Source organism: Oreochromis aureus, linkage group 16 (assembly GCF_013358895.1).
Source record: "Oreochromis aureus strain Israel breed Guangdong linkage group 16, ZZ_aureus, whole genome shotgun sequence".
NCBI classification, from domain to species: domain Eukaryota; kingdom Metazoa; phylum Chordata; class Actinopteri; order Cichliformes; family Cichlidae; genus Oreochromis; species Oreochromis aureus.
Window position 1 is genome coordinate 21,977,477 of NC_052957.1, and position 25,518 is coordinate 22,002,994.

At 39.7% G+C, this 25,518-nt stretch overlaps 2 protein-coding genes across 2 annotated transcripts; both read right to left on the bottom strand.

Moving 5' to 3' along the window:
• Nucleotides 1-93: 93 nt before the first annotated feature.
• On the bottom strand, nt 94-18,602 carry kpna3 (karyopherin alpha 3 (importin alpha 4)). Its single transcript, XM_039599838.1, has 17 exons — nt 18,270-18,602; nt 15,685-15,729; nt 12,689-12,778; nt 11,507-11,536; nt 11,334-11,386; nt 11,150-11,245; nt 9,467-9,552; nt 6,744-6,830; nt 6,455-6,624; nt 6,085-6,129; nt 5,807-5,938; nt 5,589-5,717; nt 5,118-5,222; nt 4,769-4,840; nt 4,289-4,451; nt 4,057-4,151; nt 94-3,945 (listed from the first exon to the last, which is right to left on the bottom strand). The coding sequence occupies exons 1-17, from the start codon at nt 18,336-18,338 to the stop codon at nt 3,847-3,849; spliced, it is 1,566 nt and encodes a 521-aa protein (XP_039455772.1). The 5' UTR covers nt 18,339-18,602; the 3' UTR covers nt 94-3,846.
• A 73-nt stretch (nt 18,603-18,675) lies between these two features.
• spryd7b (SPRY domain containing 7b) lies at nt 18,676-25,451 on the bottom strand. Its single transcript, XM_031734683.2, has 5 exons — nt 25,248-25,451; nt 23,941-24,057; nt 23,355-23,521; nt 20,865-20,967; nt 18,676-19,843 (listed from the first exon to the last, which is right to left on the bottom strand). The coding sequence occupies exons 1-5, from the start codon at nt 25,351-25,353 to the stop codon at nt 19,746-19,748; spliced, it is 591 nt and encodes a 196-aa protein (XP_031590543.1). The 5' UTR covers nt 25,354-25,451; the 3' UTR covers nt 18,676-19,745.
• Between the last annotated feature and the right edge of the window lie 67 nt (nt 25,452-25,518).

Consider the following 25,518-nt stretch of genomic DNA (forward strand, 5'->3'; position numbering starts at 1 on the left):
TTGCCTTACCTCTCTATAATAAAAGGTCGTTCTTTCTCTGATTGCATTTTCTCATCATTTAAATATACTTCTGTCTGTCCCGTTTTTTTGTTGTTTTTTTTTTTTTACGTTTCAAGACAACTGATCGCCCTGATCTGCAAAGGAATCTTTTGTAATGCAACCAAAACCTTCAGATCTAAGTGGACATTTTAGTCGCCTGCTCTTCCAAAGGTCAAGAAAGAAGTTTGCATCCTCGCTCAAGAGATGATCCATTCTCAGATTTGCAGTGTGCCTCTTTAGAGTTATTGATTACATATTCTTCCAAAATGTGCCATGTTATGTAAAATACTTGTACTTCACCCCCCTAAAAAAACAAAACAATTCCCCACGCAGTTAACTTGGTGCATTTGGATCTGGGTCAAGCAGGATTAACGTTCCATTTGGAGGCCTCTTATCTTATTTTGCTTCTTTTTGTACTCCACAGGAAACCCAGATTCAGTGTTTGCAGTCCAAGTTAATCATTGAGTGAGCCAGTGTGTTCATCAACACTCGCATAAGGATTCGGCTAACGGAAACATTCACAGCACAAATGAGGCATTTATTCCTCTAATCTAGTTTTCAGTTGTTAATATGTACAGCAGAGCCAAAAGCCTGGTATAGTCTACATTAGGGTGGCAGAGTAAATTCTAAAAATTACTTGAAAGACAGCCATGAACCACAAATAAATCTCATCCAATTAGCTGCTGAAATGTCTGACCTATAAAAAGGACAAGCCAAAGAAAGGAGAAAGAGTACTTTACATTTGCTTTTTCATAACAAGGTGGTCAGCCTGCTCAAGTCACATAAAGGAAGCGATGCTCATCTTTAAAATATATTCAGAGCGCGTAAAAACTGAGCTCAGAGGGAGTTCCATCTTCCTCACAAACACTTGGAATCAAAAGAATCCCTGCAGAAAGCAACTCGCACCCATACAACTTAAAACAGCTACCATATGTGTGAGTCACAAAAGCACGAAAGATCCAACGGCTAAACAGCAAGTTTATTTTGGTTAGGATCAGAAACACAGATCATGTCCTGAGGGTCAAAGATGAGAAGGAGATATCAGAATCCTCCCCCCGACTGAAATATGGCAATGATGGCTTGTGGTTTTTCCAAGAGAAGAGAAGGGGAGGGGGGGGTAAATGGTCGGGACGCATGGTGTCATACAATGTTCAGTGAATGACATTAGAAGGGAAGCAAGTTACTCTCCAACAGCAGAGAGCAGCATTGACCATTTCTACTGGCAAACTCCAACAACAAGGAGACTACGCATTACTAAAGCCACGTCCCCTATTTAGAGATTCTCCAGTCACTCAGTCTCGTTTCTATTCGATAAAACCTAGCTGTAGTTGAAATGAAAAACAAAAGGCACAATGATTTTCAACTCATTCTCGTCTTTAATATGCACAAGAGTTGAAAGCATCAGTGAGCCACCTTAAAGAGAAGAATTCAATCTAAAATTTATAAAAAGATACAAACAATCAGAGGCCAAAACGCTGTCTGTTGCTTTTCTCCTATTATTTTATTTAAAACAACTTTTCATTAGCAAGTAAAAATCTTGCAACAAACATAAGCTTGTATCCAATGCGGATACAAGGCAACGAAATTGTAAATCTTTAAAGTGGCTCGGTCTAGTCTGCTAGTTCATGACTGTACACCCTCTCTATAGTTTTGTTCAGTAATAAACAGCTAGTCCCAAAAAGAAAAACGAAAAAAAAAAAAAAAAAAAAAAAAAAAGCCTGGGCTGCTCATAACAAGCCCACTCAGTATTTAAAGCCCCAGTGTGACCCCCAGCCCCACCCCCCCAATCCCCACCCCAAACCCCAGCTCTGAACCCCTCTAAGTAGTTAGCAGCCAACCGGGGGGGTGGGATCATTAAGTCTTCCAGACCAGGGCTATGATTGGGATTAAAGTTTGACACATTTACCCCAAGCCTGCACATCAACCGGGACACGGGACGGTACATTTTAAACAGCCCGTCACCACTACAGAGAGAGAGGAGGAAAAAAAACAAAAAAACAAAACCAGCCTGTTCGAATTTATCAGCATGTCATCACAATACATATGCAAGTCGAAAGTAAAAACAATAAAACAAAGAAATATTGCTTCAAAAAGGAGAAAAAAAAAAAAAAAAATCATCCCCAGCCATCTTTGACAGTTATCGTCCATCCAATGACTGTCAGCTGCAGCAGCTTTGTACAGGCTTTATGTAAATATATATTCATTAGACGGCAAGGAGAGATACACATCACGTTTTTGTACAGTTATTCAAATTGAGTGATGACATGTGACCTCTTTATCGAAAGTAGTTAAAGTAATATAAAGATCGGGACCTGCACTCGTTGTACAAGTCTAGTCTTCAGTGAGTGTAGGTCCTTTTTGTCGTTTCTGCAGTCAGACATCATTATGCCTCTCAGACGTGTGCATAAGACTGAAGAAAACCTAAAAAGTAAAATAGTAATACAAAGGAAGCTCCACAGACCCAACCAGTAGAAGCGGAAACATGAAACCAATTTGTCTGTAGCGAAATTTAAAGTAAAAAAAGGTCATATCGCAATTAGGATGATTTTAGCTTTAAGTTGTTTTCTTTCTTTTTGTTAAACCCCCTCCCTCCATTCAGAGTTTCACATTACAGGGGAGTCCCGAGCAAACAGTTTACTGAATCCCAGGACGTGACTGAGCTCAGAAGGAGGATGTCCTGTGGGTGGCGGGGGAAGATAAACGCTACAGCTGACGTGTTCCTCTTAAGTCTCTGTGTCTTCGCCCAAAGGTGCTTCCTCCCGTGACAGGTATTCACATCCATTAAAATAAAAATTTTGCCGCTTTGCTTAATCAGTAGCAGGTGATTAGCAGGTCTTAACAGTTGTATTGGGAAAATAAAGAATTATGGCATTTTCTTCACATTTTTGATTTTTTTTTTTAAACAAAACAGTAAGTTTGATAATTCAACAGAGGTCACATTAAAAAAGTGACGCCATTGAGTCAGAAGTCCCGTCAGTCAGTTTGCCACGGAGTCCTCTTGTTGCCTTAGAGCCCTTTCGCCCCTCCACCTGCCCAAGGACTCTCCTGGGAGGGCAGTGGGGGTCCGTGGTTAATCATGGCTTAGCTCTGGGATTAACTCTTTAAACTGGGTGAGAGAGAGGGTATTGGTGTGCCCTGGCTATCAGGAATCAGTGTCACCAAATGTATTAATGTATGTACTTGTAGTATGTCAGTGTGCATGGGTAAAGTAACACTAGAGGACAATCCAGGGGAGGGGAAAGCACAAAATAAAGCACAAACAAACAGCAGTATTTCTTCCCCATGAGTGATATGATGGCTTCTAACTGAAGTATGCACACAAATTCTAAGTGTCAAAAAAAGTGCGTGTATATGCACGTGTGTTCATGTGTCTGAAAATGTGCTTGTGTTTTTCCGTCTTTGTGAGAACTTGACATTTGGCAATTGAAGCTTTCCCGTGAAGGCTTTTCCTTCCTTCTGGTTTCCTTTCTGTGTGACATTTTAGAAGCACTGGCAGAAAATACTGACAATCTTCCTGATGCAGGTTGCCAGATGGTGAATGTGCCTGTTGGATAACAAGGACTCCTATGAAGGGTTGCAGTGTTCTGTGAACGATGACCATTTAAAAGAAAAAAAAAAAAAAAAAATCAAAAACACCCCATAGTGCAGAGGTGGGGGTGGGTAAACCCTTCAGTGGTGAGTTTCCATGTTGACGTGATGCTAAGTATATCCTTCTGTACCAGGTTGCCAGATTGGAGGAGAGATGGATGAATGTCTGGGGTGATTACAGAGTACCCGTGCAACTGGTTGAACCAAACATCCTGGTTTTTAGAAATTAAACTCCTTTGTTTGCATGTTGGAAGCTGGATCAAAATTGAAGGTTCCTCCTTGAGTAGTTTCAGGAATCAAGCTAGGATCTTCATCAATCTGAAAAAAGGACAAACATTGTAAGATCGAATGCTAGAGTAAGACATTGCCCGAAAAGGAAAACAAATCCAAAATAACAGAAAGTGAGACGCATGGTGACAGTTAACTCACATCGTCTCCTGAAAAGTACTGATCAATAATCTCAAAGGCTAGTTTGTAGATATCCTCATTCTCATGCTGCTGCAAATTTTCTATCTTCTCCAAACCTGAAAAAGACAAAACAACAGTTTTAGAAACAAACATTGTAAAAAAGCAACTTCAGTAAGATAAAAAAATCCAATTACACCAAGAACTCTCTCTAAATGGTTTCTAAGAGGATACAAGGAAACCATCAAACACAGACCTCCACACTCCTCTATGATCTCGGCAATAGTGCTGGCTTCGTCTCCTGCCATGATGAGAATATTTTTCAGGCCATCCAGGACGACTTGCACCACCTGGGAGTCCTTCACGGACAGCAGGTTACAGAACGGAGGGATGACATTCTGCTCCACTAAGAACTCCACCTACACAAACCCACACATACACACCACATCCATACTTGATTACAACATAGGTACATGGTTACAAGTGTGGAAAGTGCACTCACAGTGACCTTCATAACTTAAGTCAATGTTGTCTAGCTTCAGCCTACAATGATTATTTTTCTGCTTCTTGAAAGAAACAATGAGCCAAACATTTCCTACTGCAGTGAAGAAGTGCAGTTTGTTTTTTTTCATTAAAACAACATATACCCATTTCATTGTAGCAAATCTTTTTAAACCAAGTAAAAAAAATCAAAAAAAAAAAAAAAAATCTTGTCTGCTCCACAAGCCAAGCTCACCTGGTCTTTCCTCCCACTGATGGTGAGGTTGCTGATGGCCCATGCTGCCTCCTTCTGAGTGCCAAAATCACCCTGTAGAGAGCCAGGCTGTCACCAAAATGTACTACACAGCAAATTGCCAAAATACACACAATATGTAGGCCAAATATGCATTCAGTTTCCATGTCTTCTATCAGAAACTGTTCTGCTTTCTGGCTAGAAAACATAAAAAGGTGTCAGTGCAACTAAATGCCAAGATGAATTTATACATCGTGTGTCTGGTACCATGCGGGGACAAAACTGAACAGAAACTAGAGAGAATCTTGAGCTTTTTTCCCCCCCTCCCCCCAATTTATAACCACACACAAACCTTAGCCAGTTGGTGAATGATCATAGGAATCAGACCAGCATCAATCACAGCTTGGACTTGCTGCTGGTTCCCAGCTGTAATGTTGGACAGGAACCAGACTGCTTCCTGCAAACAGACCAATCACAAATGGTTTAAAAAAAAAAACAAACAAAAAAAAAAAACAAGGGACTGCATTCAGTGCATTATATAGAATGAATCTGCTTCAATAAAAATTATTTTAACATTTCACCTAAATAATGGATCTTAAGTACAGATTAGTACCAGTTTAACTTAAACTCAAAAAGTTTGAGAGTTGTAACTAAATAAAATAACTACATACAACAAAAATCCTGCTCCTGTTACATTTCTCAACAGTGAAAGACATCTGTACTATAAATACTACTTTACTTTCCATTTACTTTAATGTAAAGCGATAAGAAACTAGAAGAAAAAGCATAATGAGCTTGAAGGCTGAGGCTGTGGATCTCATACCTTATTGATTTTTTCTTTAGGATGTGTCAGCAGGTTGGGGAAGTGTGACAGAACATCACAGTTGAGAACCACCTGTGTCTGCTCATCTGTCCCTGTCACAATGTTTCCCACTGCCCTCAGAGCTGCCGTCTGTAGTTTGTGAACAAAAGAGGAATACAACTTCAAATAAAAATTGGCTTCAGAGTGTGGACCAGGTGGGAGGAATGAATTAGTCTTACCTGAACTTTCACCTCCTGATGGCTGAGGAGAGGCACAAGAAATGGAACAACTCCAGAATCAATGACCATCTGAATCTGCTCGTTGCCACCGTCCGTCAGATAGGACAAAGCCCACACTGTGTCTACTAGGATCTATACACAGAGTCAGAACACGTAAGAATTCAGACAGTTATTATACTGCTAGAACTGAAAAAACTAAGCACTAAATTTTGTCTTTAGAATTTATGTAAATTAGTAAACAGATAACTTGAGTAATCACAGCTCAGCCAGATACTTACATTTATGTCGGTGTGATATATTAGCACACAGAGGGCAGGCAATATCTGTGGGGAAAGAAGTAGGTTGTGAGTGGGTTGGAAGTAGGCAAAGGAATAGATGAAGGTAAAAACAGGAGGAAAAAAAAAAACATCACAAGAGGAACAGCTGTCAAAACCAGACTTCAATTGTCAGCAAAAGAGCTTTCTAGTCAGAAGTTCCCCGGGGTGAAGAGGCTGATTTGGCTACTGAAAATGTGCTGTAAAAGCTCTGCGTGACTCAGCCTGCCGTGACAGAGTCAAATGCAAAGAAACACAACCATCTGTATGGCACATGAGAGCTGGTACACACACGCACGCACACGCGCACACATACACATGCAGTCACACCCACCTCTTGCACAGTCTCCATGGGTGGTGGTGGATCCTTGTTGCGGCAGAGGTTAACAATGACCCAGGTAACATTACGGAGGAAGGTGATGGGGATTGATGGATTGATGAAAGAAAGCAGGGGCTTGACCACACCCAGAGAGATGACATAATCCCTGCACTGTGGCCCATCACCTGATTGTGCAAGGGGGCAGAGGTCAACAGAACTCTGGATGGTTGCTTCCAAGCAGTATTAAAATAAATAAAAACAAAACAAAAACCAAAAAGCACATCTATCATAGAGGGACACTCACCTATAATGTTTCCTAAAGCCCACACAGCCTGTTCGCATACGTTCTGGTGAGGAGAGTGTAGCAGTCGCAAGAACAAGGGCACTGCATCTGGAAGCACAAAAATTAAACTGTCAGATATGCCCAGGGTGATGGACTGTTTATTTTGCCACCTTTAAATCATCAGAACCTAGCAAGGGGGATAAAACAAACAAACTAAGCATGAGTCCAAATGTCCACCACTTGTCTTGCAGAATGAGCCAACACAGACTTTTGCCTTACGCACAGTAATGTGTTGAACCATCATTACATCTGCTCCAACTCTCAACCATGCTGGACCACAATGGGTTAAGACACTTGTATTTCTATAGAGACTAACAGAGATGAATGGTCATTTTTCACATATACCCCTCATACAAGCAGGTACTCTCCACTTTAGAGATGTGTTCTGTATTATGAAGAAAGCTATTCAGCTATGCTCCCAAGTAGTACATCTTCTAGACAATAGGCTTCTATGCTAATCGATACAGCTTTCTACAGGGGCACAGTAATGGCTCAGGTGTTAAATAACTATAAAAAATAGCTGTAACACATGGTGTAATGTGTTATGGCTATTAATGAAATGGTTTGGTAACTGGCTCTATGCACTCTCAAAATTCTGAGGACCTACACTCACTTCTGTTTCTTTATGGTCACAATCACAACTTGGTGATGTGAAATCCAGATATTTGATTCAACTTACTACGGGAACGAAAACATGCATATGTTACAATCATTACAGTATGATGCTATGACACACTATATTGCCAAAAGTATTTGCTCATCTGTCTTCAGATGCATATGAACATGAGTGACATATCATTCTTGATACATAGGGTTTAAAATGATGTCAGCCCAGCCTTTGCAGCTATAACAGCTTCAACTCTTCTGGGAAGGCTTTTCACAAGGTTTAGGAGTGCGTTTATGGACATTTTTTGACCATTCTTCCAGAAACACATTTGTGAGGTCAGACACTGATGGTAGACGAGAAGGCCTGGCTCACAGTCTCTACTACGATTCATCCGAAAGGTGCTGTGTCAGGTTGAGATCAAGACTCTGTGCAGCTCTTCCATACCAAACTTGCTCATCCATGTCTTTATGGACCGTTCTTTGTGCACTCATGCGCAGTCGTTTCGGAACAGGAAGAGGCTGCCCCCAAACTGTTCCCACAGAGTTGGAAGCATGAAATTGTCCAAATTGTCTTGGAATGCTGAAGCATTAAGAGTGCCCTTCGCTATAACAGTTCCTAAAACACAGCCCCACACAATAATCCACTAACCCACTATACTTTACCATTGACACAGTGCAGTCACACAAGTACGGTTCTCCTGGCAATTGGCAAACCCAGACTCATCTATCGGATTGCCAAATGGAGAACAGTGATTTATTGCTCCAGAGAACACGTCTCCACTGTTCTAGAGTCTAGTGGTGGTGTGCTTCACACCACTGCATCCAAATCTTTGCTGGGCAATTGGTGATGTAAGGCTTGGATGCAACTGGTAGGCCAGAGAAACACATTCCATGAAGCTCTCTACACACTGTTCTTGAGCTAAAGGTGATATAAAGTTTAGAGGTCTGTAGTAACTGACTGCAGAAAGTTGGCGACCTCTGTGCAGACCATCATGTGTCTACCAGTTTTTGGCCGAGTTGCTGTTGTTTCTGTCATTCCCAGTAGCTTCCACTTTGTTATAATGCCACTAACAGTCGACTGTGGAATATTTGATAGCAAAAAAATTTCACAAGTGGACTTGCCGCACTGGGTACATCCTATTAAGGTACCAAACTGGAATTTACTGAGCTCTTGAGAGCGACCCATTCTTTCACAAATGTTTGTAGAAGCAGCCTGCATGCCTAGGTGCTTGATTTTATACACATATTAACATTGATGCGACTGGCACACCTGAATTGAATGATTTGGATGAGTGAGTGAATACTTTTGGCAATAGTACATTATATTGTGTGACACACTATTCCAATCCAACACTCCATTTGGTGCTCAATTGAACTCTCAAATGTACAAAAAAAAATATGATTGTGGGATTTGTATAAAATGTGTGTCATATAGATGTTGGCACTCAAAGTGCCTTGGCAGTGTTTATGCAAAATTTTGTCAAGATTGGCCCACTCATCTAGAGAAAATGGAAGTGCAATGCAAATATATACATACGCTACAACCATTATAGTATGATTCATTCGATACACTGGCTGGACCATAAAGAAACCTTTTGTCTAAACCAATTTGTTCATGATCTTCACAATTTACAAATTTATCATTAAAATATGTTAGACCGATTGCAAGTGAGCACAAAGCTTTCCCAGCAACAGAAAGGGATGCTGTGTCTTTTTTTTTAATGCCAACATGATTAAATGTGCCATGCAGACGTCCAAGTATAAATTACCCCTCTCAGCAAACATGCATGTTTTTAATATGTGGCTTTCCATAATTTCAAACTATGTTGTTCCATATCTCTAACAGCCATCTTATCTTTTGAATATTAAACATGGTTTTAGCTATAGAGTCATGTTAGTTTTATTAGATAACCATGTTTTACTTTGAGGCAGGAAAAAAAAAGTATTATCCCAAAAACTAACTAAGCCTTACTGGGTGAAAAAATAAATAAATATGCTTGCTTGGCAAATTGCAGACAGAATATAAACACAGACTGAAGGGGTAACACAGGGGAACATGAACCGTGGGGTCAGCTTACTGGATTTAACCACAGCCTGGGTCTGTGCTGACGTCCCAGAGGCAATGTTGGTCAGAGCCCAAGCTGCCTCAAACTGAAGCGACGGGCTGTAAGACAGAGAGAAAACAATACCAGTTAGAAAACAAAGTAAGCTCATTTATTCTGCAGTAGACGAGACAGAATGGAAGGAGCAGGGATTAATAATATCCATGTGCAATCCTCCCCCCGACTTGCAATTTCAAATTCTTAACATATTTGTTTTGTTTTTGGCCTTCTTGTACTAATTAAAGCAAAACATACTTTAACCAAACTGTGGTGCTTATTTAGAGAACCGAGTTTTCAACGGCTGGCTTCTCAAGAAAAAGATAACTATAACAGCAGAATTAATACAGGTAGTCCAAAATCTTGTGACAGATAACAAATCTGACACCAGAAAGGTCTAGAAACTGTATCATTCAGTTTAACTGCACTCAAAATGGAGAACCATCATTAAAATGAGTTTAGGAAAACTGATGCAACACAAAATAAAAATCACACACAAAAAAGTGATTCTCACGCCACCCACCAGCCAAATGCTAGCTAATTGTAACAAAGGATGGTAATTCCGTCATCCCAAAGAAATGTTTTATCAGACAACCTGCCATGATCTGGAGTTTCTAAGTTTCATCTTCTGGGATTTAAAAGAATAAAACAGCTTCTTTTTGGGAGGTAACCAGTTGTGAAGAGACCCGCTTTATTTCCTGCCCTGCCAGGCATTCACAGATAATTTATAGACCTCCAAAGGATAGGTTGTCCATTTTTAATTGGCAGAGGTTTTCATGCTGTAAATTCTATTGTGAGGCTTTACAACAAGCTGAGCTGGCTTGGGTTTCTGCCACAGCGCTATGGCAACATATTAAGGGCTGCCCTGAATACGATTTTTGGGTTCAGGAGCTTCAATAGTAATCAGCAGTGAATATTTTAAGGGTACTTCTGCTAGTGCCACTCACTAAACACAACACACACAAAGCAGAGCTGTGTCTGCCATCCGAGAGCAAAAGCTTGTCATCGTAGTGCAGTACTATTGAGCGTTTATTCCCTAATTACTTGTTTGGCACTTTTGGGGAAGAGGGGGGAAAAAAAAAAAAAAAAAAGTCACTGAAAGGGGTGTTTAAAGCTGCTAAATATAGCCACAGCATTGGCAACAATTAGGTGAAGTGAAGTGTGATGATCGCTGGAGCGGGGAGGAGTGGAGAGGGGTAAAAAAACCAAAAAAACCCCTATCAACTAGTTTAATAGTTCAGTCGTGATGTACAAATATCTAATAACAGCCCTCATCCCATGTCAACATGATGCTATCAGCTGTTAGTTGCCATGGTAAAATCTTTACAATTACTTCCTTACAAGCTCTTTCACTCGAGCTTTTCATTCCTGCCCCCCCTCAGTGAACACAAGGTCCTGGGAATTGGGGAACTCCGAGAGACAGGAATGTTGATATATTTGGCTTGGCTTGTACTGAGAGGACGAGCCAGCTGCCCTGCATGCCTCCACACACTCTAACGTGTGGACACAGTGGGAAACACTCATGCACACAATGATTCTACTGCAGCAGAGAAATGATGCAGCAGGATCAGTGATAAAAGTTATTACATTACCAAAAAGCTAAACAAAATAATGATTTTTAAAAACTTTAATAAAAAAGTACTACTTAGGAAACAGACTTACTTGTCATCCCTTTCCAGGCATTTGACTAAAATGGGCAGGATCCCAGATTTTATCAAATCATCGATGGGAGGATTTCTGTCGCTTGAGAGCAGTTTTCTAAGAAATAGAACGCAAAAAAAAAAAAGTTAACACCACAAAACACAAGGAAGAACTGGTATACAAAAGTGTTTCATCAGCTACTCACCTGGCTGCCTGTACAGCACTGAGCTGTATAACCGCATTATCGCTGGTAGCGTTCTGTAGTGAAATAAAACAATAACAGATATCAGCATAACTAGCCAAAAGTTAAGGTGGTATTGATGATACATTTGGGAAAGGGTTAAATATGTATTAGAAGGCGTGAACGAGATAACTTACCTGTAGAATGGCATCGAGCGTAACATTTTGCTAAACAAAGAGAAAATGAAGAATATTAGCAATGTCGTAATTTGCTAAGAACATGCAATCAATAGCAAGTGAAGAGCTAACGCTACACATTGGCACTATGATGCATTTTATTCGTTATTCGGGGTTAATATAACAAACTAACTTTATTAACTTTACTAGGCTGGACAGGAAATCCAAAGTGTGGGATCATTTTGAGAGGAATGACTCCAAAAAGATGAAGAACGTTGCAGGGCAACTGCAAAGATGGCTTATCATGTGAACCATGTTAAGACAAAAATTAGCCATTTGCACTAACGCTGCATAGCCATTCAGAATCACTACAGATTTTGCTCGTATTGTTAAACAGTTAGCTTGGTTGTAAGATTTACATTTTATAAAGTAGTGCATTACAATTTTGTATTTCTCGGTACTGCAACACATTCTTTCTCTGCCTCACAAGTCAAATAATAAACTGGTATTGTAAATATGCACCTGCTAGTTCATCTGGGAGCAGCTCTAGTGCGCATATGTGAAATTCCAAGTTGCTTTCAGATAATACTGATGAAGACAAAAAAGCAGAAAGCTGCACATTCGACCTTTGTATCAGACTACCTTTGTTTCTGAAAATCCAAAGGGGCAAACGTTTCTTTTGGCTTTGGTATGGGGTGAATGAAATGTTTTGTACCCAACTACAAGACTCTAAACAATGCTGCAAAATTCTTGCAATTACAGTGAGTCAAAGTCTGTACTGAGATTTTATAAGACTGGAATCTTCTATGGTGTTAGTCACTGTTAAGTCTTAACAGTGTGATGAACCCTCCCAGCTTTTGACACCTGGTGTTCAGGCTTCTGGCAAGATATTACACAATGTCATGCTTTTTCTTTCATCCTCCCCTGGTTGTATGAGAACTATGCAGGCTGAATAATAATTTAATTTTTTTTTTTTTTTTAAGTGGGGTTCCTCTCAGTATCACCTGGCATGCTAATTAACAACCTTGTCATCTAAAAAGATGAGAAATTAAATGTGAATTTTTTTTTAACTGGAATCCTATTGACATATCCCATACGCGGTACATTGCCCACCTTTTTAACCCTTCTGACCTGATATCCACATAGTCCGGTCTCGCTACATCTCGCTCACTCAAATCAAACCCACCACACACCCACACTTACTCCTTTGAAGTCTGAGTCGACATCAGAGTCCTCCAGACTCTCCTCCTGCGGGACATTTCTCTTCTTCAGTAAATGTTCGTCTCGTTTGTTCTGACAAGAGGATAAAAGACAAGAAGACCAATGAGAGGAGGAGATGAAAGTATTCATTAATGCATTCATGAATTCTTAAAGCAACAGTGAATCTAGGCCTAGCGTTTTTCTCTTTGCCAAACTTTTTCATTTTCTGCAGGATATCCAGCATGCCAGATGAAAAGAATCCCGTATCATAGGGGTTAATCCAGACAAGAATGCCTGCAGGAGAACCCACAAAACAAACAGACGCTGAACCTTTACCCTTTACCCTTTAACCCTCAACACACTCGGCGTCCCCATCAAACGTTTTCATTCGCTATCAATCTACAGGACATGCGAGTCAGTGGTAGGAGGAGATTCCCTTGCCCTACATTCCAGCTCACAGTGCCGATGTGCGTCACTGATGACTAATCAGCTAGTGCAGTGCTTCTTGTTCCTCTGATCCAAATGGAATGTACCAGACTTGAGACCACCTCAGCAGTAATATTTTATGTTTCAACATCCCCAGCTACTGAAGGCTGTGCTGCTTTATGCGTTAAGTTTACCAATATTCTCTGACTCTGCCTGAAAGCACAATGCCACAGTTTACTATGTGTTAATTTGAATTTCAAGTTTAGAAGGTCTTATACATCTTATACAAAAACAAAAACAAACATAAAAACAACAACAAAAATACAAAAATTACCCCTTCAAAGCAACAGTACTGAAACTGTGTGGGATCATTTAAAAAATAAATAAATAAAAAGGAAAAGAAAAAAGCAGGCAACATCCAAAGAGCTTTAAGGTGGTCATACAAAATATTGACTTCCAAGCTCATTAGAATTTTTGCCTTATATTCTGTATGTTTCCATGCATGTTTGCACAAGTTTCAATAAATTGCTGCACCTACTTCCCATTTTCCTTGCAAGTCGACCATTAAAACCTGCTATATTCCTCATCAAGCTAGCAGTGGCTACAAATTGAAATCAGCCTCCAACTACATAAAAGTAAGAACAAGCTCTGACACATCAGTAAACTTAAAAGAAAGTTTCTAAGAAGTGGTTTCACTTGGGATTTGGCTTTCCTGCTGTAAAAACTGAACTGCTGGTAAACAGCTCAAATCTTTAAGAGCCACAATTTCAATTAAAGACAAATTTCAAAGTCTCAATGCATGATCATACAGATCTTGTTTCTGATCTAAAGCTTCTTGAGGACCGGCTTCCAGTCATTTAAATCATGAAATCTGACTATAAAATATCTACAAGTGACTTTGTCCTCATGGTGTTAATTGCAGGATCTGTTAGGAATATCTATCTGGCACTTTAAAGTATCCACTAAGGCTACATTTGTAGTTATCTACATAAGACTAACAACTTGTGCAACAAAAACAATGATTCTTCTCAAACACGTAAAAAAAAATAAAATAAAAAAAATAAAATAAAAATCAGATGCAAAATCCCAAACTTGGGATTACTTGATAACTCAAATTAACACATTAGGAGCCCTCTGTAGGAATGGCTTCAAAAACATAACCTAAATAGATTCTAGTTCTTGTATATAGAACAGCCAGGGAGTTGTGAAACACGAGTTATCTAAAGATACACGCCCCCAAAAACCCTCAACAGAAAAAACCATACTAGAGTAATGCCAATAGAATCACATACAGAAAAAGATGATACAAGCTGCAGCACATCACTTGTGATCGGGTAGAAAAGGTATTGTTGAGACACGCAGACTTTTCAGTGAACTCATTTATATGTGTTCACTGATGAAGCCACAACAGAGAGCACAATGAATGCAATACTTCTTTTCAGTTAAGATCAGTTAACTGAATCACATCTCTTTTAATGACTCCACACCCTAAAGAAGCAGCAGTTGAAAATATTACCCAGCAAATGAAAAGTGATGATATACCTAGAGGTTAGCGATTGGGCCAATCGTTGAAATACCCCCAAAAATATGGATTGAAAACTAAACATACTAGCAGTGAATAAACTGATCGGGTAAAGTGGATTTTTAAAAAGAATCTTATCCGTGTTTGCATTTTAATAACATTATACTGATTTCCTTTTTAAGTGTGCAGACAGGAAAGGAAGATAAAACAATTAAGGTTATTTTGCCCTTTCAATTTAATCTCCGTATTTAAAGTTGATCAAATAAACTTTAATCCAGAACCATTTGTTGTTGCTGTTTTACATCATTTAGCAACACAAAGTAGAAATTGAATTGATTCTGAAGCCTCTGGTACTTTTGTTGCACTGGTGCACACTGCATTCAATTAAGATCCTATTTTACTGCAAAAATACATTTGCAGATGGCATAACAATTATCAGAAGTAATCCCAGTCCTTTTTGAGTATGCAAATCTCTTGGCAGAACCACCTGAAGCAGACCTACAGTGCAGATCATCTTCTATTAACAGCATCAGGATGTTAACTGTGCTCTACAAAATATAAATATAGAAGTTTCATAAGCTGCATTTATTAATACAGCTATTCAGCTCCGTTTTTCAGTTGCCCGTCTCACATCTCTGACAGAACACACAGAATCCTATTTTAATCAATCCAGCTGTGTAAATTAATGGCATAATGGCTTGTAATTGACTCAGTCTACACACCCGGATGTGCATCTAACCACAGTGATTGTATACTGGACAAGGGCAAGCATGCTATAGCTCAATCATGTGCCTGAACGCTTCTTAGGCAGACAGATTGAGCAGTGAATCTGCTGCTACTTTTTGGTTAGAGCACTGCTAAAGCTAAACCCTCAGTCTATGCAATTTCAGGTTGCAAAGGCAGATTTCTTCCCAAGTGTTTCTAGAAACTCTTAATGTGAAACATCCATATGAAGCATGTTAAAACTTGATACGTCCAAACCCATTGGTTGGAAAACAGAAAAAGGTTTGCAATACTTGAGTGTGTAGATGAATGGGGTATTGTTTCTCACCTTTCTCAACTCAACTGTCACTTCATTTCGATGTCTTCTCATAGTCTGCAATGAAAACAAACACACACAAAAATACACAAGAGGAAATGAGAAAATTTTCCCAACTTTTGAGAAATCATGTCATTTACTGTTAGAAAACAGACACTGTAGCCTTTTACGCCAAGTGATTTAATGGATATATATTTTTTTAAAAAAACTACTAAAAACAGGTGACACAAAATTGATGAAAAACTAAGATTCTGCATCTCACAAAAAGCAACCATCACCAATCCAACTGAAAGTGAGATCATAATAAAACAACTCAGAAAGAGGACAAGCAGAGAAAGAGAGTAACTAATTGCTGTATTTGTGCGTCTGCTGGGTTTCCAATTCATCCAGAACAGTTTGAGATGGTCTCAGATCTTGTGACTATTTGAAGAGGTTCATGTTGCTTTCCTAAATAGCCTCTTACGTAATTTGGGAAAGTCATAACTTGGGAGGCTGCAGAGCAGAGGTGTCTCCCAAACACTGCAAAACAACAATAACGACGCTTACACTGAAAAATGTTTTCCTTTGCCGAGATGAAAAGTAGCCGTCCAGCTTGACTATCAAGACAAATTAAACTAGACCAAAACATTTAAACTGATTCATTGCTGAAATTCTGATTGTTTGATGGACCTAAAATATTTAAAAGTTCCTACAATACTGGTACAACAAATATGTTTAAATAAAATTAAAATTGATGAGGGCACACAGGTGCTACCAAACACACCAAAAAAGGGAGAAAAAACAAAAACTCTTTTCAAATTTGTTACTGGGGGTCCAAAAAAACAAAACAAAAAACAACCTGTCCAATATCTACACTGTGTATGACGTGCAGTAAAACAAAGAAGGGTTTTATGGCCTGTAGCAGCGAGGCTTTACTGCTTTGCAATTCATTGCTGTTCCAAATGGTGTCAGAAATGAAGAGCAATCTGTTATGCCTGACCTAAATAAATAAAACCCCAAACTGGCTTTTTTCCCCCCCCTCTGCTGTAGTCTGAGTCATCCGTTTACAAAAACTCAAATTCACGCTGACACTCTTAAGAGGACCCAGGTCAGACAAGTTGTCAAAAATAGCATCAGGAATTCACTTGGCACAAATCTGCTTGTCATAGTAGCCATGTGCTTGTCAAAGTGACTCCGAGTTTCAAAACAACCACCCAAAGGTCTTCAATCTGTGTTTTTGGAAACTGGAGTTTTTCTGGAAACTGGTGGATTTTGAAGGGCCATTTCCAGACATACCTTTGTTTGAGGATTATCGCAGGATTACCAATAGATCAGAACAACACAGCACAAGTGTGTCTTTGTTGGTGAATGCCATGGCTGAGCGTTGTTTACTGATGAAATCCAAAAATAACATATGGAATCTTTAACAAAAAAAACAAAAAAAAATAGCTGGTACTTCATTAGAGCCTTTGGTCCCAGCTTCCTTTATCTTGACTTCTCTGAACCTAGCCTAGCCTAGCATTTACCCAAATGGTTTGGTAATCATGTCAATGAGCATTGCAGTCAAATGCTGTCAGAGAAATTTATAATTAGACTCGTGAGATGAATGATGCTGCAAAATGCCCAGCGTAGATTTGCCAGCTGTGCAGACAGACTACTGATGGCGCTTTCTAGAATGAGTCTTAGCAGTGAATCTGATACGAATGCCCTCACCATTTATTCTGTAACAGCACTGTTTATTATGAAATATGTCTAAGATTAACTTAAGAAATTTCATATAACATCGCAATGTCAGAAAAAGTTATTATTAACAGCAATGGAAGCTTAATGTTGTGCCTAAAGTGCCTCTCCTCACTTCATCGTGGTGTTGTAGCAATTTCAGTGTAGTTTGCTTTTCTGATTGAAAATGTACCGTAAAGCTAAGGTCACCGCATCACTACCTTTCAGCTAACCATTTAGTGGCTTAGTTAGCAGCCCTCTTCAGCCGCCTCACCTGGCATCGCATGCTAGTCATTTGCTTGACATTAGCAAGCTAACAAGGAGGGGCAATATTTGGTTAGGGTGGATGTGGAACAGACATTTAATTATACACACACTTATCTTTTTGCTTAATATGGCAATTGTGTGAGACGCTCGCGAGTTAACACGGGTGTCATTTGAGTTCAGCTGGCTGTAAAACAGAGCGAACATCAGGATTACGGAGCCGGGAGGGCCCAGCCTTGCTTGTGACCGGTGTCTCTGCAAGTAGCTAGTTAACGCTAGCTGGCACTGACAGCTACATCGTCTGCCTTTAATTTCCCCAGTTCCAATGATTCAAATAGAACACAGTTTATCGTTCACAGACATTACAATATTAGCAAGCCACTGGTACGAACTTGATAGCTATCACCACCTTTGGTTCATTACGAGGAATTTTACCGGTAGCAAGATAGCACCTTTGATGGCGAACTCCTCACGATAGCTCGCATTAGCCAGCTAGCTTGCTAACTAGCAAGCTGGCTGGTTGGCAGGGAGCTTTGCCGGGGCCAGGCTCCCCACGGAGGCCCAAAGACCTTCTTTTTCTACATAAATTTAATTCGAGTCATGTTACGAAGACTAATGTTTATATGTCAGCTCACCTCGACATCACGCCCCTTATTTTTAAAGCTCTTGATGCGGTGGTTTTCTAAGCCGGCGTTTTCTGCCATGGCTGTATGGGGTTTAGCTGTTACTCCGGCTTTCGGGATCTCCTCCGTGAAAGACGATGTACGGCAGGTCCTGCGCCGCTGCTGGCTCCGAACAGAGGGAGGAGTACGTAACAGATCGCAGAGTGAGGGGAGGAGTTATTGCATACCTCCTGTCTGGGCTGCCCTGGTTTCCACGGCTTTCCTCGATGCAGTGACAATAAATTCACCTGCGATTTATTGCGCACGACGACGACTTTCGGACGTAAAAAAGCTGCGAAACCGCCACGTTAACAGCGAGGCACATGAAAAATACTCAGCTTCATGATCTACAATCTCAAGACATGACAGTGTTCCAGAATGATGCCGCCAGACACAAAACTTTAATGAATCAACAGTATTTGGTTTCATACAATAACATCATTAGTGCAAACAAGGACAAGCATTTGAAATATTTAATCGTCACACTTCAGCAGCGGATATGCAATGCCTGTACATAACGACAACTCCACGTTTCTGATATATCTCTAATCAGAGACGACCAGCACCAGCTCTGGAAATATTCTGATAGTTAAAATAAACACACTCTATATTTTTTAGGGTGAAAAAAGGGCTGCTCAAAGAAGTGATTTATATATATTAGTGTTTACAATTTCAGAAATATGTCAGTTGCCAGCACCATCACCTCCTGGAATGTGCACTGATTTATTGTTTGTATTAATCTTCCTATCAACTCTAAATAATGCAGTGACATTAATCATAAAGGTGTTGCGGTATCGCCATGTTTTCATTGCGTGATAATTCAAAAAGGCAGCATAATAGTCAATGTATTAGAATTATAGCTGACCCTTCATTGGGTCACTAATTTCTGCTGGCCAAAACAAAATACATATTATATCAAAAAAATAAGATGCCAAACTTTGATCTGGAAATCAAATAAATACAAATAAATACAGGGTGTATGCTGAGATGTTAGTATGATATTTTGGATGATATATATATATATATATATAAAGCAATGTCAATAACACATGGCTTCTCATCCTGAAAAACAGTGAACATACCATTACATCCATTGTCTGTTATCTACACACATGTATTGTGGATTAAAGCAGCAACTGAAAGGTTTTCAATTAATACGGATTGATTATTATTGACATAAGTTTGTGATTTTACAGCTTTCCATCATCACGGACTGTGACAGCCGATTGTAGTCGAACAAGGAAGAGAAATCCCCACTTCTTCATGGGTACTCTAAAGTCAATCCAGAGCAGCAGTAGAGAGAGAGTAAACAGGGGGAACGAAACAAGATGCCTCCAAGCCACGCATAATGATACTACCAGTTAAGGTCAAACTGTAGTGATACAGAGGTTGCTAAGAGATATAGAGGAGGGCGACAACATATAGAGGGGCTGAGGCCGAAGTGCTCCTTTAGAAGATTTGTTGTTCAAAGAGGATCTTCTCAAATCCTTGTGGAGGAGTGTGATAGAAGTCACTAAACTGGCAGTCTAAGATGGCACTGTCATCCACTAGAACAGAAGATAAAGACACGATAAATCATAAGTTCAGACACTGTATTCTTGTTCACATCTTAACTTTTCTATGGTTGAATTTCACCTTTAAAGACCCTGAAAGTATATACTCTGTGAAAACAGCTTTAGGTTTTCTTCTGTTTATGAGATAAACTCTCAAAACCTCAACCTGAGCCTGTGTACGTGTGTTGTCTGAGAATGTTACCAAACACAGGGATGAAAACAGCACATTATAGATGTGTTTGTGTATGCAGAATTGCAGTGGTTGGGATTGGTGGTATAAATGAAACAGATTTCATCCTAAATATCTGGGTATTAACGGCAACTGTTACCTACAACTCTCAGACACTCAGGACATGCTAGCGAATTAATTGTGATTTGGCTGTTTACGCCACAATATTACACCAAGATCTGATTTACAAGTACACATGGAAGCAGTCCAAATTAAAAGTGATGTGATCAGGTTCCAGGTGATGCCGCCCCCCCCCCCCCACCCCAATCTTAAATACAATTTTGGACACTTGCGATTGCATTCTGATCACAGCTTTAGTTAGAGAGTTCAGGTCAAGAGCAAACATCCTACATGTGTGCTGTCCAACATTATCTGGACAAGCTCCACACATCAGATGGAGAACTGAATCAAGTCACTGAAATCATCGCAATAACTTTTTACTGGACTAAATTATGCATGCCTCGATTCTCTGTGGCAAGGCCGCTGCCTTCTGATGAAAGCTGTGTTTGATCAGTTCAAATAGAGCACTCTTTCCTGTGTGTGGCGAAATATTCACATTAAAAACTCTATTAAACTCTATTCAACTAAATCTGTCAGCCTGTCTGCAGAACAGCTGTGCAAAGATGTGCAATACAGCCCTCTAGTGGAATCAAGTTGTAACTGCTATAACGAATACAAAAGGATCCAAATATTTTTTGTTTTGTTATATTCAAGTAAGGCAACAATGATCATATGGTTAGCAATCATTGATAACTAGTGAAAATATGAAACCAAGAATCAACTTACCATAAACAACAGGGTATACAGTGCCTCGGATCCCTGAGGCAGGACAATGCATGTTCTTTCCGTTCAGATATAAATTCAGCTCCACGTGGTCATATGTGATGCCCTGAGGAACACAAATACACAAGCTGAGAAAAGCATGAAACTCTTGTTGAAGTATCTTATCTCGGGAGGTCACAGCTTACATCTGTGCCATGTTTAAAATCTTTTCTATATTTTAAAAGAAGCAGGAAAAGTTGTTTTTTTTCTCTCTTAAACAGAACTTTTATCAAAAAAACAAAGACAAGAAGACAATACAAAACACTAAGGTTCCCATCTCACAGACTTCTTTGCTTTCTCCTCTTATGGCAAATGAAAATGTGACTGACAAAGTTGGATTTAAAAAACATGCCAAGGCATTTTGTGATGGATAAACAAAACGATGAAGACACGCTAAATCTCTGCCGCCAACATAGTGTTAGTGTCTAATCCAAAACCGGTTCTATGCATTTAAACCAAAAACAAACAAACCCATCAACACTGTAGCACCAAACTGCTGCTCCCAAAGCTGAAACCACTGACATCAATGGGAGGGGCTACCCCCAAAAAGATGATTTACAGCCCACAGACTGAATGTGTTCATGACTTTCTTCCCACAGAAATCACCCCAACTTCTGCCACACAACAGCTGGTTTTCAAACCTGTCAAAATGTGGGCTTGTACTCAAAAGGCGCCGAGCGAGAACTGACTCAAAACTGCACTGCATCAGCAGAAAAGAGGTAATAATCATCAGCACTTAGCCGATTGAACCCGTAAATTACATTTTAGCCTTTGTAATCAAAGACTTAAGAGTTTAGAAGTATGCCTAAGTAGCCTGAATTACTCAAGAAACACTAGTGAGGGCCAATGTGTGCGAGGGCCACTATGTCAGTTTGTTTAGCTCCTAGTGTTCCAGTAAGAAGTGATAAAGAGAACAGATGATAACGTACATGTGTGCTGCACCACAACCTTACAAGCTAGTTAGTTACAAGCTGTGTAAAGTTCACCTTACTTGCATAAAAACAACTGTCGAAAAGCATCGACTGCTAATAAGCGGTCCAGTTACTGTCTCTGAGAGAGGCCGTGCACTTATATTCTTTTTAACTTTGTGACTGCCTCTATCTGTCTTTATGATTATTTGATATAAATAAATGTGCAGACTCATTGCACATGGGCTGCAGAGTACCATCATATAGGACAGAACAAACACCACAGATCAAATGCTGGATCTGATAAATCCTATTGCTTTTTGAAAAAATATAAGCTCATCTTGAATTGTGTGTATGGTGTGCATGTTCACAGTCACACACTTCAAACAATCTCAGTACGGCAACTCAGTGATCAATCACAACTTTCATACAAGTTGGTTTCTCTAGCAAAAATATTTGCAGAGATGGATCACTCCCTGTGTGTCAGAAAACATTCAAACAGCTAAATCTGAAACACAGTGCAGAGTGAGTGGTTGATCTAAATTTGATGAAAATGAAAATACTTTGTGTCATAATAAAATTAATGATAATCACTTATAGATTTACTCTTTACCCCTTTAAAGCCTACTAAGAGTCTACTGTGATCTGAGTGGTTTCTGTCAAAGTTTAGGCCTGCTTATAAAACCAAATAAATGGGTTTACATCAGAAATTACGAGGGTGGTCTCTGCCTATGCAGCTATCCTTGGAAAAACCTGGAAACTACTCTAATGGTCATCAAACCGTGTCTTTATGGGGAAAAGAATCAGAAGGAGTGTCTGAGGAGTCAAAAATCACCGTTATAGGGTACAGGGGAGGTCATCAAATGTCTTTATGGGGGAAAGAGTTCATAATTCTCTTTGCACAAGTTTCTTCCTTTGCATTTACGTAGTTCCAGTATGTCAAGTTAATCTGCAGAAATAGCTTCTTGCTTTCTTTTAAGGCAGGTGATTTTGGTGCACTACTTGGTGTACTACTATTACTAACAGACTTAACGGGTTTCCACGGTGACCAAAGTTTAAATTATGGTAAAACTGTATAGTAGTAGCAGAACCAAACATTGCCCTATAAAGAGCATGGCTGGATTTTCTACACCATCAATCCGCTTTTAAAAAAATCAATTTGTTCCAACCTCAAGTCTGAACTCATTAAAGTTGTATCTTTTTAAAGCTTATTTCAGAGTCCTGACAGTTTTGTGAACAATTCCAATAATATGTAATAAAAAAGGGATGATCAGCAGCTGTGTAGAGTATGTTCTCTGCAATAAATAATTTCAGTACTTACAACAGAAGATATTTTTATCTCTGGAACAGCCTTTAGGATAAAAGTTAATGTTTTTAGCTCCCACCCCAGTTCTAATTGATTCCACGAGATTCCAAGAAAACCCTCTCCCCAAAAAACAGTTCTCCATTTTTAGCTTCACAGCCCAACTAATAACACTTAAACATTTCAAAGATCAGGGAATCATAATTAAATATGTAATTAAGCCCAATTATTTTTGTGACCTACCACAATATCCCCCTCCTGAGGAATGCTGTTAGCGGGTAGACGATTCTTCTCTTCATTATTGTGGTAAATGGAGCCATCGTGCCTCAGGACTAGGCTGTTTGTGTCTCTGCCCATAGGCACTTGGTTGAGATTCACTTTCTGGGTTGCCACACCTATCCCCCACACACCTACACACAAAGCACACCACTTAAGTACGAAGATGTGAAGGGCACACACCAATAACATGTTCATTTTAAAATGTGCATTCCAAACTATCCTGATATTTGATGACTTCCAATCTATGTTACAAACTTTACTACAATGTTTTTCTGGACTGAGATCTGATTGTTTGTTTTAAAACTGTTGAGAATGTCATCTCAATCATTCTTTTACCACAAACTACATGTACAAAAATATAATGTGTGCTTTCAAATATGGTCATTGCAAAAAGAAAAAAAAAGTAAGCATGAACCAGTGAGCATGCAGTCACAAGACCAGTGTTGCATCTAAAAATAGTGTGTCAATAACTCCCAGCAGGAACGCAGAAAATTGCAATCATGAAGGAAAAGACGACGATAACTAAAAGGCTTAAAAGCCAAGTGCTCACCAGTGGACTGGATCTTAAACTCAAAATAACTTTTGTTCTGGTGCAAAGGAGCGTTGGCCAAGCAGCCTCCGGTTCCACATATCCTTCGGCCGCTCTTTACAATGACAACATCTGTGCCTGCAAGACAAAGCAAGGCTCGATTTTACTTTCAACTGATAAAATGCACTTTCTAGATCACATGATACCCGTGAAACAGCTGAAAAGATTTTTACATTATTAATATTGTTGATTCATTTTCTATCAGTAAGTTTGTTGTTTAAGCTGTACAACAACTGTGGCTGGCCAATTCTCCCGATGCCATTTGAAAATCCAGATAGTCCACGTGGGGGAAAAATTAAGTTAGTGGTACGTTTATGCTCGATGACTCAGTGAATAAAGAACACAGACTGTATATAAACGACAGATGACCTGGCTCCACTCCCTCCATGTTTATGCAGTCTTCTGATCCAGACCATCACCACTTTAATAAAAATAGCCTTTAAATTGTAATCCTATGATGAATCCAGGCGAGGCCATGCCTTTAATATTTTACGGTAACAACTACCATTTAAAAAACATCATAACTTTTAAATTATGATTGTATCTTCTAAAAATGACTAGTTCACTTCCATCTTAATGTGCAGAGGCTGAGACAGGTGAACATGTTTTTTTTCCTCAAATACAAAAGCACACATGTCGTTATTTCTAATGTCACAACCTGTTGTGAAGTCTACTTAAGTAGATCTCCAGGAAGCAATAAGTCATACTTTACAATGTAGTAGGAACATGTTGTGGCCAAGATAAAAATGGACAAATGTGTATATTTCTCCATTTATCAGTGAACATTGAAACTAGCTGATTAATCCGTTGTGTCCAAAGATACAAATTAAATACAGCTTTCTGCTTAAATCAGAGTAATTTAATATGTCTTAAATTCTCTTTGGGGCGCAAACAGGGGGATTCTGACAGCTTCCATCCATGAACAGTTGTAAAAGAGCTCAGGTTCAATTATCTGTCCGGTCAGTTGTTGCTGTCTTTGTCTTGTGTCATGTCAAGCTGCGGTTAGCAACAACTGAAAGCCCTGGTGAAAGTTTACCAAATGAACGTGTCAGGGCAGCTCACTGCAACAAACAGAAACATTTAGCCTAGCAGCGCAGGTAAATTTACTGGCAGCTATCGGCTAGCGAGCTAGAAGTAGCAGCGGAAGTAGCAAACCACCTTGCCACACACACACATACATACATACACGGAGAGAGAGGCAGCTGGGCGTGTGTAGACATAAACTGCTCGTACATGAGCAGCAAGAATTACACGCAAACTTCACTTACCCATGTGATGAGTATCTAACTGAACTGTGGGCATTTCTTTGAGGGGAATATGCCCCGATCCGCCATCTCCGCAGCAGCCTAGACAACACGTAAACATCGCAGCCATTATTATTTTTCTCCACGACACCAGCCGAACATCCGGAAACAAACTTAGACCAGAAACCAAAGAGCGCTGGACGTCAAAGCGTCAAGAGGTCCCGCTGCGCAACGGCGACACCCAACGGCAGAGGGCGGTGCAGCATAAGCCCCTTCTACCCCTGCTGCATCCAAT